This window comes from Phocoena phocoena, chromosome 9 (assembly GCF_963924675.1).
Source record: "Phocoena phocoena chromosome 9, mPhoPho1.1, whole genome shotgun sequence".
NCBI classification, from domain to species: domain Eukaryota; kingdom Metazoa; phylum Chordata; class Mammalia; order Artiodactyla; family Phocoenidae; genus Phocoena; species Phocoena phocoena.
The window spans coordinates 10,102,680-10,120,799 of NC_089227.1; the positions used below are offsets into that span (position 1 = coordinate 10,102,680).

At 43.6% G+C, this 18,120-nt stretch overlaps 1 protein-coding gene across 1 annotated transcript in view; it reads right to left on the reverse strand.

The window, feature by feature from the left end:
• HECW1 (HECT, C2 and WW domain containing E3 ubiquitin protein ligase 1) overlaps positions 1–18,120 on the reverse strand; it is a 253,203-nt gene that overhangs the window by 19,284 nt on the left and 215,799 nt on the right. Inside the window, exons 22-23 of the mRNA XM_065883673.1 lie at positions 4,293–4,391; positions 3,490–3,619 (exon numbers count right to left, since the gene is read on the reverse strand). Of these exons, the coding sequence (XP_065739745.1) occupies positions 3,490–3,619; positions 4,293–4,391 (229 nt within the window). The remainder of the gene's footprint in view (positions 1–3,489; positions 3,620–4,292; positions 4,392–18,120) is intronic.

The window sequence follows — 18,120 nt, forward strand, 5'->3', positions numbered from 1 at the left end:
AAACAGTTCACAGAAGTCTGCTGATTACATCTTCTTCTATCACTTGGATGACTAAGGTAAATATGAAATACTTGTCAATTATAACAATAATTGCCACCCAAGATCCATATTCTTTGGAGCCTCTGGATTTTAGCTGCCCAGTTAAAGACTATTTCCTGACACTAAGTGTGTGATGTAATTAAATTCTGGCCAATTAGGTATAAGCGGGGGTGTTGTATGGCACTTTCAGGGGGCCTCCTTAAAGGGAGGGGCTATGCCCCTTTGTCCTGCTACTTCAGACACGGACGTGATGGTTGGGGCACTGTATGTATCTGGGTCATGAGTGCAGGTGGCCACTGTAGGGATTGCAGCCTTGGGTTGCCTGCCTCCACACTTTTATGTAAGAGAAAAATACACTGTTAGTTTCCGCAGGGTCATTGGGTTTCTTCATTAGCAGCTGAACCTAATCTTAACTAACACACCCAGGAAAAGCCTATGGCGTCTTTCAGCTGCATCTGCCTGTCTGCTCTTCACTCCACAACTTGCCAAAAGAAGGGCTGAGACTCGATCTTCTAAAACCAAAATCATCGTTCTTGGTGACCTCATTTGCAAAGAAACAGGATCGTTTAAGCTTTAAACAGATAGATATTATTCTAGATCTATAATGCATCCTTACTTTTATCACTGGGAACATTTTGAACTTTCTCTGAGGTGTTCAACTCCTACGCTATATACACCTGAAGAATTGCTCTTTTTATTTTCAATGTTATTTTTTTCCCTCTAATTTACGTATTTAGTCATTTGGAGTTTACTTGATTTCTTCCTGTGTCCATGGAATAAAATTTAAGTGCTGTAAATGGCCATACAGTGAAAAGCAAGTTTCTCTCCCACCTCATCGCCTAGCCACACAATCTCTCTACTTGGAGAAAATCACCCTTCCTTCCCTTCCAGGGAAGGGGGATGTATACACTAGGGATGTATACATGTATCAGTGTATACACTAGGGAATACGTAGAGATCATCTCTTTTCCCATAAACGGTAGCATATTATAACACTGTTCATTATCACACTTTTTCAATTAAAAATACACCTTGACCACTGTTTCACACCAATTTAGACCTGTCTTATTCTTTCTTTGTTGTTGTTATACTACCTGGTTTATTGTTTATGATTTATATGTAAATGGATGGGCTGGGGTGTCAGACCACACATCACACTAGTCCACTATTCCACTGTGTGAGTGAATCGTCATTTATTTCACCAATGCTCTACGGCTGAACATTTAGATTGGTCCGGATCTTTTGCAATGATCAACAATGCTGCAATGAAGATCCGAATCCATTAGTCATTTCAATTGGATGTGAATATGTCTGTAGGGCAAATTTCTAGATGTAGATGCTGAGTCAAAGGCAGGTGCATTTAGAATGAGGATAGATATCACAAAGGTGCCTTTCATAGAGGATGAAGCAAACTCCTGCTTACTCCCACCTACACTCCTGTATAGAGTGCCTGTTTCTCTACACCATCTCCAAAATAGAATACTGCTACGCTTTCTGATTCTTGACATTCTCATGAGGGAAAATGGTATTTCACAGTGCTTTAATTTACATTTTAAAAAATAGTGAATGAGGGTGAGTATCTCCTTCCCCGGGAACTATCTACTTATATCCTTTGCTAATTTTCTATTGTGCTGCCCATCATTTCTTACCGATCTGCAGAATCTCTTCCTATATTGAAAGAAATGGCCTTTTGTCTGTTTTATGCATTACAACGTAGTAAATATTATGCCATTTTTACTTCATGTTGTCTTTTTGCCATGTGGTATTAAAAAAGTAATTTTACTTGACTATCTTTTCCTTTATGACTGACAGTTTGTGTCACATCTATAGCAGCATTCCTTACTGCAAGATTAAAAAGGAAAATCCTGTTATTTTCATCATTTTGTTGTTTGTTTAAACATTCAGCTTTTTCACCCACGTGGAATTTATTTTAGCATAACTTTTTAGGTTTGGGATCTAAAGTGTTTTCAAGATGGGTTCCCATTTGTTTTAATATATTTTGCTGAATAATTGTGTTTTACAAATTTACTCTCTACTATAGGGCAAATGTAAAGGATGGGCTAAAAAGTAGTCATGCAGAGGGAGAGTGTATTTTACACGTTCCTCTGGTATACAGGAAGACAGTTAGGTGAATCGTATATTCTTGAACGTATTTACAACATATAGTTGTAAGAAATAATTTTTTGTCAAATATAGAAGAGAATATTCTTCAGAGGTATGTTTACACACAGGCAATGCACCAGAACAGTGACATCTTCCAGGACCTGTCCAAGATGCTTGATTGAAGCTGTGGGTGATGGGAGGTCTGCAAGGTTCAGTGGGTAACTCTCACCCATGGACTCAGCATGCTGTCCACAGTCACGCAACGTACTTGTAAAGTAAACCAGCTTAATTCTCACAACATCCCATTACAAATTACACACGTCATGGAACCTCTCGTAAGTGATATTCTCAAAACCTTAATTGCTAAATCTGCTCAGGCTGTGGTTGGTCTGATAAAACTGTAACCCAGAAAATTCAATGTTATATAAACACGGGTAGAAAAAGAAATGGGAAGCTTATCTTATTAAATAGTACTGAAGTATATGCATTTTGGAGAAGTAAATATCTGGACCCTAGTGATAAAAGAAGTATTACTGTAGTTGCACAGATAAGAGAAATACCTTACAGATGTATTGTACACTTTACAAAAATGCTTTCTGATCCATTATCACATGTGATTTTCAAAAAACTCTATAAACTAGATCCATGTCAAAACAAGAAAAAGAAGACATGGGTAACTTTAATAAAGGGAATAGTCCTCAAAGAATTATATCTTAAATGAATGACAGTCCTTGTTTTCAAACACAAAATCCTATTACTACGTGATCCTGCAATCCCTCTTCTGGGTATATATATCCAAAAGAATTGAAAGCAGGGACTTGAACAGATATTTGTATACCTGTGTTGATACCAGCATTATCCACAATACCCAAAAGGTGGAAGCCACCTAAGCGTCCATCAACATATGAACGGCTAAACAAAATATGGTATTTACATACTATGGAATGTTATTCAGCCCTAATAAAGGAGGCAATCCTGTCACATGCTATAACGTGGATGAACCTTGAAGATATTACGCCAAGTGAAATAAACTGGTCGCGAAAAGACAAACACTGTATGATTCCACTTATATGAGGTACTCAGAGTAGCTAAATTCAGAGAAAGAAAAAGTAGAATGGTTGCCAGGGACTGGGAAGAGGGAGAAATGGGGAGCTATTGTCTAATGGGCACAGCTTCAGTTTTTCAAGATGAAGAAGTTCTGGAGATGGCCACACAACATTGTGAATCTACTCAACCACACTGAATGGACTGTACCCTTCAACATGGTTAAGATGGTAAATTTCATGGCATGTGAATTTTCCACAGTAAAAACCAAAATGTCTTTTCCAAGACCCACTTCTCACAAACCTGGCCAAAAACTTCTTCATTAACCGTGAATGTGAGGTCGAGGATGTCTGTGATGTTGTTGTCTTTCATCCACTGCAAGCTCTGGTGGAATTCCTCATCCAGATATTCCAGGTCACTCAAATCACAGGGCCTGGGTGTATTCAAAGGGAGAAAGGTAAACTGATTGTTTCAAAAAACAGCTGCCCAGACCTCATGCCAAAATGTGGTTATGTCACTCCTGGCTAAGGTGACACAGACGTATTCTAACAATTGGATACTTTTGAATATACTGAGGAATCTTTTTAGTTCATTAAGTAGTTTTATATTGGAAAAGGAAATTTTAAAATGCTTACAATAATAAACACAAAATGATTACTGACTCAGGGGCTCTCCATGGCCGTTGGAGAAGAGTATCATTTGAAAACAACTAAATTATAGACAGATCAATTCTTTTTTTTTTCTTCTTCCAGTTTTATTGAGATACAATTGACATATGGCACTGTATAAGTTTAAGGTGCATAGCATAATGACTTACATACAAGGACAGATCAATTCTACTTAGTAGTTTCATGCAATGCTTGTAATGTTACTATATTTATATAAACTGATTTATATCTGTTATATGATGTTCTCTTATGCTTACATAAAATCTCCAAATGCATTTTTATTGGACTAAAAGGTTTATGTGATATCTAAGCACTCAGAAAAGTAAATCACCATAAACCTAACAGGAATGATTAGGGGAAAAACAGGGACAAAAGGGTCAGAGGTGCCAGAGAGGCCAGTGCCTCTGGTCCCACAGGCAGGGCCGGGTGGACACTTACAGTCTCAGGAGTGCCTTATAGAAGGGCCTTGTGAAGAAAGCGTCCAGAAGGTACTGATGGATCAGAGCCAGGCCTAGGATTCGACCACTAAACCTGAACCTGGAACACAGACAAGGCAGAGCAACTGAAGGGCAGCTGGGAAATTACACTGTTAAATATTTTCATTTGTACCGTTATCTGATGTGTTTCTTCATAGTACTCATCTTTTAAGCTGCTTGAAAAGTCTGCAAATTGATGACACAATGGAGGCATCCATTCTTCTTATTCTTTACCATAAACAATGGCCATGAACTAGGTATGTACTAAGGAACCCTCCTCTCCCCCAAGTACCCAAATAGAATCATTTTGCTGGAATCCTTTTCTCAGACCTGAGAGTATAAGGACCTAAGTGATGAAAAGAGCTGGTGGAGGGGAATTCTGGGACCCTAGACAAACAGTCAGCATTTTAAAAAAATTATTTATTTTTTTTCTTTGGACACTTTTTTTTTTAACATCTTTACTGGAGTATAATTGTTTTACATTGTTCTGTTAGTTGCTGCTGTATAACAAAGTGAATCAGCTATACATATACATATATCCCCATATCCCCTCCCTCTGTGTCTCCCTCCCACCCTCCCTATCCCACCCCTCCAGGTGGTCACAAAGCACGAGCTGAGCTCCCTGTGCTATGCGGCTGCTTCCCACTAGCTATCTATTTTACATTTGGTAGTGCATATATGTCAATGGCACTCTCACTTTGTCTCATCTTACCCTTCCCCCTCCCCATGTCCTCAAGTCCATTCTCTACATCTGCGTCTTTATTCCTGTCCTGCTCCCGGGTTCTTCAGAACTTTTTTTTTTAGATTCCATATATATGTGTTAGCATATGGTATTTGCTTTTCTTTTTCTGACTTCACTCTGTATGACAGACTCTAGGTCCATCCACCTCACTACAAATAACTCAATTTCATTTCTCTTTATGGCTGAGTAATATTCCACTGTATATATGTGCCACATCTTCTTTATCCATTCATCTGTCGATGGACACTTAGGTTGCTTCCATGTCCTGGCTATTGTAAATAGTGCAAACAGTCAGCAATGAACCTGAGGATCTGAATCTAAGGATATGGAAAGTTTTCTGGACCACGCATCCTCACCTATTCGGGCATTCCAAAGATACCACCTGAAGGTCTAATGTGTGCCTGACCCTATGCTGGGAGGTGGGGGACCTGAGTATGAATCACATATGGCGGCTGTGCTCATGGTCAGTGGGGAGAAGTACGTGGAATCCCACTGTGGTAATCGGTAAGTGGAGCCTACATCGTCACACGTGAAGAACAAGGTCTCTGCTGGGAGGAACTGATCACATAGACCTGGTCACCTCCAGATGTAAGGGCCTTCACTGATTTAAAACCTTGTTGGGGTAAACTGCTTCCTGGCAGTTTTGCTGGTGATCTGCCTAGCTGCATGCCACGGCTCCCGAGGGCTTGGTCCCATTGTTGCCCTGCTCCTAAACCAGTTTCCCGTCTGCCTGGTCTAGCACGCTGGTTCCCTCACCCTGTGTTCTGCCCATCCCTGGTGCCTACCTCCATGATTGGGGTCTCTCCTGTCTCTTCCTATCTAACTAGATTTTCACCTAAGCATAGACTTAGCTGTGACTTTTCTCAGATCCTCCCAGTTGGAATTTCCAACTAAGCCATGACCTTTCATGAGGCTCTTTTTAGACTCAAAAGACTTTGTACTCTGTAACTGCTATAAAAATGGTTTAAATGAATAGATTATCGGATCCTGTAATAAGTGCAATCATAAGCCGCACTTCAAATTGCCACTTTAGAAGGAGTCGATTCTTTTTGCGTGAAATAACATGTAAATATTATTGACTCCGGGATGACCAGAGGCGAGTAGAACGTTAGTAAAGGTGCTAAAGGGGCACCGTGGATGGGGAGGCTCATGGAACAGCTGAACATCTTATAGTCCTTGAGGCCGGGGTACACCATCAGTGCTGCATCCCCCAGGGCTCTTTCCTGATACCCCAATAACCAATGGGTCCCGAACATGGCGGCCACAATCCTGCGTACTCCATGCAGGCTTACCCACTCTAACGGACTCTGAGGCATCACAACTGATGCTCCTAACATGATGTGGGGCTGTGGCCATGTGGTGGAGACGGCGAGACCACCCACAGTGGGAAGAGAGCAAACGTCAACACAGAGGTGCCTGCCAAGAACCTCCCTCACTTAGAGGTGGCCCTGAAAGGCCTAGTAAAGAGAAATGGTAATCTCAGCAGGCAGTAGTGTCTGCAGAAATGGAATAGATAAAAATATTACATGAGAATACTATTTTCAGCTCAATGTTAAAAAAGGGACTATCTCAATAAATTGTAAATTCTCCAGCAAAATACACGTTACTCAAATCTATTCAAGAAGAAGAACTTAAATAAACAAATGACCATAGTATAAACTAGAAAACTTTGAGGAAAAAGAACTATGTTCAAAATTGATGCTGGGACAGTCCATACATGGACAGAAAACACCCTTACTATTTAAATAGCTCCAGACACCAGAAAAGGGTAGAAAACTTCTTACTTCATCATTATGAGCTACCATAACCACAAAATGGAATCTGGGAAAAAGGAAAGGAAACTAAAGACATCTCACTTATACATTAAAAACATCATAAATAAAACACAAGGGAAAGTACCAGTCCATTCCCTGAATAATGCCAGATGATTAAGGATGTTTGATTTTAGGAAACTAAGGACAATTTACTATTAGGTATTCTATTATTAAAATTAATAACGATGTCAAGAGACAAAAATCATATGGCTTTTCTTTTTTTTTGGTTAGAAGCTGAAAAGTTACTTGAAAATATTCACCGTCTATGATATCACTTATATGTGAAATCTAAAAAAATGATACAAATGAACTTATTTACAAAACATAAATAGACTCACAGACATAGAAAACAAACTTATGGTTACCAAAGGGGAAAGGTGGTGGGGGAGGGATAAATTACGAGGTTGGGATTAACATATAACACACTAGTACATATAAAATAGATAATCAACAAGGTCCTACAGTATAGCCCAGAGAACTCTCCTCAGTACCCTGTAATAAGCTATATAGGAAAAGAATTTGAAAAAGATTTTATATATATATGTGTGTGTGTTTATATATATATATATATATATATATCTGAATCACTTTGCTGTATATCTGACAGTAACACAACACTGTAAGTCAACTGTACTCCAATATAAAATAAAAATTTTAAAAAATGGGGTAAAAGGGGACCAAGAAAAAAAAACATCCACTGTCCATTTCTGAAGAAAAAAAATCTTTGTAGTAAACAAGGAATAGAAGAATACTTCCTTACATAATGAAGAACATTCATCTCTGCATCATATCTGACAATAAAAATACAGGGTGCTGGTTACCACCACCCTTCACACTGTTCCATCAGTTCTAGTCACTGTAATTCATTACAAGTGGAAAATGGGAAACAGATTAGAAGTAACGTTTATGGAATGCCTATTGGGCCAACACATATTAGGTTATCTCGTTGATCCTTGTTACTCTATTTTATGACTATGGCTATCTTCATTTCACAAGAAGTCTAGGGCCAATAATTAGCCCCGGGCAAGTGGTACACTGGGGAAACTGACCCATATCTGCCAGAAGCCCGACCAAGCCTTTTGCTTTGTGTCCATTTTGAGAAGCTGGACAGTAGTGAGGTTAATCCTCTGGTCCAGGGGCCAGGCTGCCTGGTGTGTGACCTCGTGCTAGGACTTAACCACCTATGCTTCATTTCTTCTTCTGGAAAATGGTACCCTCCAGGTGATAACTATTATTATTTTATGTTGGCTTCCAATACCTCCTTGTGCTAATTAGGAATATTTTGATTCAAGTAACCTTCAACTAGTTTAAGCCAAAGGGGGAATTCATTATAAGGTCCTGGCAGTGTCTCAAGAAACGCAGGGTCAGGAATGCAGTTGAGCGTCAGGAACTGGGGTGACTTCACCCTCCCTCATCCAGTGTCTCCCCTTAGCTCTTCTCTGTGCACATCTGCTCCTTTCTTCTCTCTCACTGCCAACACGGCTCATGTCTCTCAGCCTGGAGTTCAAGCCCCTAGAGAGACCAACTTGACTTTCACTGACCTAGGTCCAAATTTCCAGCATGATTCCGTGATTGTCCCAACTCAGCTTGGATGTCCACCCTGCACCAATCCTGAGCGGTCAGGAAAGCAGGGTCTGGGGAAGAGATCTCGGAGTCTGGTGTCCTGCTCAGCACTTTGAAGCTGGGATCAGCGTGGCTTGCCTCTCCACCAGGGGCTGGGATCAGATGGAGGGTGGCAGATGGGGTTGTTTTCAGCACATGGGACTGCAATGCAGACCACCCACTGAGAACTGTTTATTTGCTTTGAATGGGGTCAGGCATAAGATGGAATTTCTAAAGACAAAATTATATTGGTTTCACAGGCTGATGTGGGCAACTAGTAGGCCCTTGATATTTTCTCATAGCTGTGTGAGCAATCCATGATAATGTGGTTTGGCTTTATATAAACACAGACAGGATGGCTCATAGCCAGTCCAGTACATACAGTAAAATATATTCCAGAGAGATGAACTATGGTCTGGGGTGTGTTAGTACAGAGCACATAATACAGGGACTGTACAATTCAAATCCAAACAACAGCTTAAAAGGCAGAGACGGGAATGGAAAGCCTTTCCCAGTTGATGAATTGCCCTGACAATCTCACGAGAAAACATCTTCCAGTGCTTGTACATCTCCTTTATCCATCTCACCCAGCTTGAACAACTGCTTGCTGGGAAATTGATTGTGTTTGTTGTCAGCATTGGTTGGAAATGTGTAGGAATTAGGAGACGGAAAGAAAGTCCTTTTCTTTAGCCTATGGATTGATCACTGGAGAAACTATCCAGATAATTTAAGCAAAACAAAAGAAAAACAGTTTACTTTTTAATTTTATTTTATTTTGCGGTACGCGGGCCTCTCACTGCTGTGGCCTCTCCCGTTGCGGAGCACAGGCTCCGGACGCGCAGGCTCAGCGGCCATGGCTCATGGGCCCAGCCGCTCCGCGGCATGTGGGATCTTCCCAGACCGGGGCACGAACCCGTGTCCCCTGCATCGGCAGGCGGACTCTCAACCACTGCGCCCCCAGGGAAGCCCTCATTTAATAGACTCCAAAGTATTTCATTTTCTGAATGTTCTATGCTTGGTTTGGCGCTCCCCACGCTGATGGAAACCTAAGTGGTTTTCATCTTTACGCATCTGCTCACAGGTATTGGAGGGGGACAGCATACAGCCAGTCAACTCTGGGACCATGGGAGAACCTCTGAAACGGGCAGATGTCCCTCTTCAAGCATCCTCATCAACACCTCAGCACACATCCGGGAGATTAACTTGAGTTGCCTCGGATAAAAGAAACTGGAGCCACTCTGAGCTTTCCTAACGCTGCTGAGGGACATCACGGCAGGAAAGCTGAGAGCGACCAATGTTACTGGCAAAGGTTTATCTCACTTCCATCTCGGTTTTGCACACTGCAGTGAGCGTTCAAAGGCAATGGAGTTTCACATATTTCCAGCACATCTTCCCACCTGGTTTAAAAGGCCCAGCAAAGACTTGAGTCTCCCCTTGAGAGGGTTACTGTTTGTTGACTCATTACTCTTTGGGTTGTTTGCCAATAATCCAAGAAAAGCAGTATAGTGGAGAGGACCACGTTGCAAGCTCTGATGTCAGGCTGCTTCGGTTTAACTCTTCTGACCTGTGTGACTTTGGGCAAGCTGCTTACCGTCCCTGGGCTTCAGTTTACTCATCTACACAATGGGATCATAATGGTACCTACTCTATAGGGCAACTGCTAAGATGCTGAAAGGCTTTGCCCAGGGACTAGTGGAGGTCAGTCTACCTGGATGTTTATCCAGAGACTGGCATGCCTGATCCCTTTTCCAGGCTGAGGATCCTAGGGCTACACATCCAGGCCTGATCAAAGGATGAGAATGTGGGGCTTCCCAGGTGGCGCAGTGGTTGAAGTCTGCCTGCCGATGCACGGGACGCGGGTTCGTGCCCCGGTCTGGGAAGATCCCACGTGCTGCGGAGCGGCTGGGCCCGTGAGCCATGGCCGCTGAGCCTGCGCGTCCGGAGCCTGTGCTCCGCAACGGGAGGGGCTGCGGCAGTGAGAGGCCCGCGTACCGCAAAAAAAAAAAAAAAAAAAAAAAAAAAGGATGAGAATTTGGACTTGACCAGTGGACTAGCCTGCACTTTCCTGCTGTTACAGAACTGCAGACTTCTGCTTTGGTTACAGACAGCACTCCTGTATCGCAGTGCCTGGCTACAGACGAGGGCACAGTCCACATTTGCTGAATTGAATTAAATCGAAAGTTATCATTTGGTTTGATTCCAGTGGATAAACTGTACAAACCTACTGAAAATTCCTGAAACGTCATTTGAAGCTTGTTCGATGAGATTAATTGTTCACATTTCCAATATCTAGAGTAGGTCTCTGATCTGAAAGATGGACAGAAAGACCAAACTGCAGAGAAGACTTGAGGTCATGGAGTCAATGTATGGGCGAATGTGATGAATGTTTCACACCCAGAAGCTGAACTAGCAGGTCTCTCTCTCCCTTTCTCTCTCCCTCTTCCATCTCTCTAATGAAACTCTGTGTAGGAACATGTTTTAGCAGCAGGTAGGATGTAATGATTTCACGGTGTACTTTTCAACTGATTCTTTAAGCAAAAGCAGTTTGCGTAATGGCAAAAAATTTAGCCAGGAAGTTTGGGAGAGGGATTTCTTGTCCACAGGTCAGATTTATGGAAGGGGAAACAGGATGGTTTGCCAAGTGAAGAAAATAAAAGACCTAATTACACAGCATTGTAAATCAACTATACTTCAATAACATTAAAAAAAAAAAAAAAGACCTCATTACCCGGGAAAGACATTTTGGATAATGCAACAAAACCCTTCAAAAAGGCTTCTAGTTAATTCCTTTATATGAAAGTGATATAAAAATGGGATAACACCCTCATTGCAGTGTCCAGGCAACATTTCAAGTCTGAAAGGTTCTGCTGTGGTCTTTCTGGTAGTTTGATCCCCTGGCATAAAACTTGTGTCCCTGATAATTGTCTCACGGTGTCTTTTCGTTCCGGCGACCGTTTCAGGCTCTTCTTTTTTTTTTTTTTTTTTTTTTTTTGCGGTACGCGGGCCTCTCACTGTTGTGGCCTCTCCCGTTGCGGTGCACAGGCTCCGGACGCGCAGGCTCAGCGGCCATGGCTCACGGGCCCAGCAGCTCCGCGGCATGTGGGATCTTCCCGGACCGGGGCATGAACCCGTGTCCCCTGCATCGGCAGGCGGACTCCCAACCACTGCGCCACCAGGGAAGCCCTTCAGGCTCTTCTTGACCTGTAAGCCATCAATCTCTCTCTGTATGCTTCTTGGCTTCTGCATCTTTTCATGCATCACCACTAAGCATCAGAGATACTCCCTGTACCAGCTTCAGCCTTGAGGAGCCCAAAGCTGGTCCCATCTCTGGGCCTTCCTGCCTGGAAGGGGCATCAGTGTATTAGGGAGCTGTCAAGAGCTGGACACTTGGTGACAATGTGCTTGGGGACTGAGGCAGATACAAGAACAGCTGGCAGGACACTGAGGTCTGCTCAAAACCCGCCACAGAGGCAACAGACCTTGATGGCTTCTTCCAAACACCATGGTATCTTCCGGAGCACAAACACCTTCAGAACCAGCACTGCAATGGCAAATACCAGAGGCTCAAAAACATTTTTTTGGTCACTGAGCGAAGCCAGAGGGCTGCTAAAACTGCCCCCGGGCCTGAGTGCCCCCAGACCACCGTCACAATGGCCTGTCTCCCAAGCTATGACTCTGGGACTGCACCCACCTGCACGGCCTACCTCCTGCAGACTGACAGCTGAGTTCTAGAAGGTTTTCTCTGCTGCAGTCATGTTTTCCATCCCTGCTCATTTCCGGCTCTTCCCCCATCACTGCTTCCCTGGCAATGGGCCAGGACTTGCAGGGGTTAAGGTCCTTTAAGATGTCTTTGCGGTCCTCCGAAGAACAGAGCCGGTTCCTCAACTGTAGCACAGTTGGCATTTGCTGTCCTGTGCCCTGCAGGGTGTTTCACACCCACCCTGGCCTCTGCCCACCAGACGTCAGTACCACCCATCCCCCCAAAATTGCGATCACCAAAACTGTCTCCAGACATTGCCAAATGTCCCCTGGTGGGGCTGGGGCAAAACCACCCTCTTCAGGAGCAGGATATCCTAATAGGTGGTCATGGTCTCCTTTCTGACACATGGGCACCGTCTGCCTCTCCTGGGCTCTCGAACGCAGTGAAGGTCACAACCTCCAGGCTTTGTGCTCCACTCTGCACATATCTGAGCAGTTTTCATCACTCCCTTAATTTCTTTTTTTTGCGGTACACGGGCCTCTCACTGTTGTGGCCTCTCCCGTTGCGGAGCACAGGCTCCGGACGCGCAGGCTCAGTGGCCATGGCTCACGGGCCCAGCCGCTCTGCGGCACGTGGGATCTTCCCGGACCGGGGCACGAACCCATGTCCCCTGCATCGGCAGGCGGACTCTCAACCACTGCGCCACCAGGGAAGCCCACTCCCTTAGTTTCTAAGTGTGCCTTCCGACTCCACCAAACCTCATTTCAGACTCCCGCCTAGAACTTGGGCTCTAGGTCTCTCTTGGGAAAAGGATGGGAGGGGAGAATAATGCCTCCCAAATGTACCAGATTGTGTTATCCTTTCTGAGGGGATGATGTCTGATCTGAATTAAGAAAAGGAGTGAGCTTCCAGGAAAGGAGCATTGCAAGCTGTGGGAACAGCAATGCCAGAGGTGGGATCATATATGGTTTGCTTGAATAACAATAAAGAGGGCAAAGCGGCTGGACACCGGAGAGAGAACGAGAAGATGGGAGAACATGAGTTTGGAGACATTCCCCAGGAGACAGGTCATGCAGGGCTTGGCAGGCATGGGGAGGAGTGTGGATTGTATTCTGAGTGTGATGGGGATCCACTGGAGGTCCCCTGTAGGGCTGATGGGATGAAATGACTGATGCTGGGAATGATCACTCTGGATGCTGCAGGGAGAGAGGGGAGGCTGGCAAGCGTGGGAGCAGACACTCCCAGGAGACACTGCAGGAGTTTAGAGGCTCCTGCAGTAACCCAGGTGGGAGGTGATAGCAGATTACACTGGGGTAGTGGGGATGGAGGTGATGAGCTCAGATTCGGGATGCATCTTCATGACAGAACCAAGAGGATTCGCTGATGGATTGGATGGGAGACGCGAGAAAAAGAGAGGCGTCAAAGACAGTCCATGGTCTTGGGCCAGAGCAATTGTGTAGATGGTGGTGCCATTTAATGAGATGGGAAACACCAGAAGAGAAGGTTTGGAAGAGAAACTTGAGAGTTCTCTTTTAGGCCTATTAAGTTTGTGATGCTTACTAAATATCCAGGTGGAGCTGTTGAGTGGGCAGTTTGACCAATCAGTCAGGAACAGGGCCAGGCTGCAGATGTTAATGTGGGGTCACAAGGATGGAGCTACATGAATCCATGAAGCTGGATGAGATCACCAAGGAAATGCGAGCGGTTGGAGCGGTGGACCAAGGGCTGAGCCCTAAACAGTGCAACATCCAGGGGTCTGGAAGCTGACAACAAAGGCAACTGAGCAGGAACAGGGGATGAGTTAGGATGGGAACCAAGGGATGTGGAGAGTGTTCAGGAAAGAGGCAGAGACCGACTGTGTCAAGTGCCTCTGAGATCAAATAATAGGAGGTCCAAGAGTTGCCCACTGGGTTTGGCAACCCTGATGAGAGCTGTTTCTGTGGAGGGAAAGGGGAGGAAAGGCTGGAGAGAATGGTAGAAGAGAAAGCAGAGAAAGTAAGCACAGATAACTCTTTGTAGGAATGTTTCTTTAAACATGTAGGAGAGCTGTGAATCAAAGTGGTAGGTGGAGGAGGGTGTGACATCTAAGGAAGCTTGGATTTGTTTTTAAATGTGAGAGAAATGACAGCGTGTTCATGCATTTTTAATCTCAACAAATTTACCGAGTGCCTCCTCTGTGCCAGGTGTGTACAAAGATATGAAGGGAAACGTTCGTTCTGAAGAATGTACAGTTCGGTAAGGGGGAGAGATCTAGCAATGCAGCATTTCATTACCATGTAGCACGTGCTGTAGAAGAGGGCACAGGAGGTGTGAAAACCCAGAGGAGGGAGACTTAGCTGACTTGGGAGGGATTAAATCTAGGTAGGCTTCCTGGAGGAAGTGATGACTGAGGTGAGCTTTGAAGAATGAGTAGAAAATTAGTCTGCTTCAGAAGGCAGGGAAGGGCTTTTCAAGAAAATAAAATCATATGAGGAAAGAGGCAGGAAACAGAATGGAATATGTTTAGAACAGCAAGAAATTCACAATGACTAGAGCAGAAAGAGGGAAAAGGGGCAAGGTGAGGCTGAAGAAAGAGGAAGTGGGAGGTCCTGGAAAGTCTTGTTCTCCATGCCAACAAGTTCAGCCTTTAAACTGTAGAGAATGGGGACCCACTGAAGGACTTAAGCCAAGGGGGTGACATGCTTGCTTTGGGATTTTAGAGAAATCAGCCTGCAGCCATGTGAGGGATAGTTCTGAGGACGGACAGAGGGGAGGGTATTACAGTATGTCCAGGGAATTGTGAGGAACATTTTGGAGATAAAATTTTCAGGACAGGGAGCTTTATGTGAGCAGAAGGAGAAGAGAAGGATGACAGGAAGTGGTTCCTGGGAGAAATTAGATCTTAACTTCGAGGGGAATCAAGTTGACGATGTTTAGCAGGGACAAAAGCTGAAAAAGTTTGAAGCTCAGCAGAGAGGTCAGGATAAAAGCAGAGATTTAGAATTCATAGTATGACATGGAGAGAACTTTATGGAAGTTTATTTTGATTCCATTGCTATATTTTATGTAAAATTATATCTTTCCATCTATCTGTCTGTCCATCCATCCATCCACCCATCCATCCATCCATCCACCCATCCATACATCCAATAAAATAGCATGGAAGGACTTAAGGCAAAATATTAATAGCATTTATTTCTGTGTGGGCTTATTTCCTTATGTATATTAAATATTTTTACAATGAATGTGGGTTACTGATGTGATAAAATTATATATATTTATTTGCATATAATAGAGATACAAGGAAAACTAGAAGACATTGGTGTCTCAGAATCTAAGGGAGTAGACTTTGAGGTAGGAGTCCATATCTACCGCAGTGATGTTTCCATTAAGGTAGAGAGGGATAATAGTCCCCTAAGTTTGCAATTAGGTGGTCTCCACTGTTCAAGGAAAGAGCAATTTTGGTGAATACTGATGTCAGGTTTCAGTAGGTAAAGGAGAGAATGAGGGAAAGGAGCCGTAAGCAGGGGGAGAGAGTAAAGTACAAAGACAGATGAGAAAGAGAACATTTCTGGAGTAAGGGCATGGAGGAGATGGGAACAGAGGGAGCCAGAACCTCAGTGCGAGATCCGCCTGGACTGGGAGAAGGGCGATGCAGGGAAGTATTAGGGTCGAGTGGGTATTTGTAGTCATGGTGGGAAATGGAAGTGGTCCTCTCAAGAGTTTCCACTTCAGTAAGATCTGAAGGCATCTCCTCAAAGTGAAGGAGTCTGGTTGGTAGGGGCTTTCAGGCCAGTGGAATGAAAGATGCATCAAAGGACAGGTGAGCTTTGCTATAGAACCTGCTGAGGTCAGAGAGTATGATTTAGGATTGTACCGTCTCTCAGGATCATTTCATTTTCTCTGGTGCTAGAGGTGCAGGGAACAGCTCCAGTGTTGAACATGGGAGACTGAGTTATGATATTGATCCAAGGTGGCGTTTTGCCCATCAGACGGGGTGTAAGCGTGGAGGGGAGGGGGAATTGTGTACAGGGGAAAGAGGCGTTCAGAACTTGAAGTTTTCTTCATCTGTCCTGAAAGAGACCCTGCCAACACAAGATAATGACAGAATATGGTCTTCTGACTGCTAATTAGCAACTGAAATGAATGTGTCTAGCCCAAGTGCCCTTCACTAAAATTAGCCCTGCAGGGGGCAAAGGACTAAGACCAGGGCTGCTTATTCCTCAACATGGCAACATGGTGGGCCAAATGGGCGCCTCCTGTTCAGAGAAAGCTCTTCTAGAAGTATATTATGCAGATTATCTGTATCTGTAGCGGGTTGAATGTGCCCCCCAAAGATGCATCGTCTTCCTCAACCCTGGATCCTGTGACCTTAAGAAAAAGGGTCCTAAAAACAAAAAAAAACCAAAAAACAAAAAGAAAAAGGGTCCTTGCAGATATTATTAAGGATCCCAAAATGAGATCATCTTGGATTATCCACGTGGGCCCTAAATCCACTGCCAAAAGCGCTTATAAGAGACAGAAGAGGAGAAGACACAGAAACAGAGGAAAATGCCATGTGAAGACAGAATCAGAGACTGAAGTTATTGCAGCCACAAGCCAAGGAATGCCTGGAGCCACCAGAAGCTGAACGAGGCTGGGAAGGATTCTTCCCCAGAGCCTGGGCAGAGGACATGTCCTTGCTGACACCTCACTTTTGGACTTCTGGCTTCTAGAACGGAGAATACCCAGTCTGTGGTAACTTGCTAAGGTAGCTCTTGGAGAGTAATATAGCACCCAATGCAAAGGACACCCCTCTTCCTTCATCTTCTTGGACATTGATCACTAAACCTATAATTGCAGAGTTTATAAGTTGACCCACTGAAGTCATATTTTTAATTTCATGCAAGAGGAGAATTTATCTAATTTTCAACAAGACATAGACTCTGGTTCCATGCCCAGAATTATATAGGAAAGTTGACCAAACAATGCTGCTTGCCTGGATAACTGAAATGTTCTGAGATCTGCTATAATCCTCATCTAACTGGGTAAAACAGGAAGGTGAAGGTTTAAAAGGTCTTAATTATCTGAGCTGCAAAGACCAGAGAATAAAGGAATAACAGTGTCACTGTGCTCCAGGCAAAACCCATAGCGCCCTACTGACCCTTTAAATGTTGTGTCTTTCTCTGCCTGTGACTCATTAAGCAATGTACAGTATTACACAAAAACTGAGTCAGGTGAAAAAAATAATCAATCTGCTATAACCTAAACAACTTTTAGGTTTTTCATTCATTCAATCTTTCAACAACTCATATTGAGGTACCTACCATTTTTGAGGCACTGTCCAGTTGCTGGGGTACTTAGAGCACAACAGACAAGGCTCCCAAGCTTCCATGGGGCATACAGACTAGTGACATTATGGTTCAGGAAATTATTAGAATTACTAAACTACTACCTAAGTCTCAACTGAAATGACATTCTGTAATTTTCACCTGACTGGCAAAATAATAATGGCTCTGACAACATCATGTTCTCATGCTACACAAAAGCATAAGTACTGGTATAACCACATACCAGGAATACTTGAAGCTATCTGAGTAATTGGTTCTGAATTAATTGTGTTGGTAGAGGGGAAGTATGGGAAGCATAAACTATATAAATGAATCAACACGATGTCAGGGCTTGCGACTATGTTCTATTTAGCTTGATTGTTTTGAAGATTTATCGACTGATTGTATTTTTCTTTACAGCATAGAATTAGTTGATATTCTTTGCGATGAGAATAGAAGAAGAAAGTCCCTAGAAGTCTGGATAGTAAGGAAAGCCAATCTTGGAGTCTACATTTGCTATTCATCATCTGAAACCTGAAAGTCCTTCATGCCCCTTTGTGCCCCAGAGGTCCCAAGGCATCTGTCTGGTCCGTTCCCAGCCTGTGCCTGAGGGTCTGTCTCCTGGATTATGTCACACACTTTCT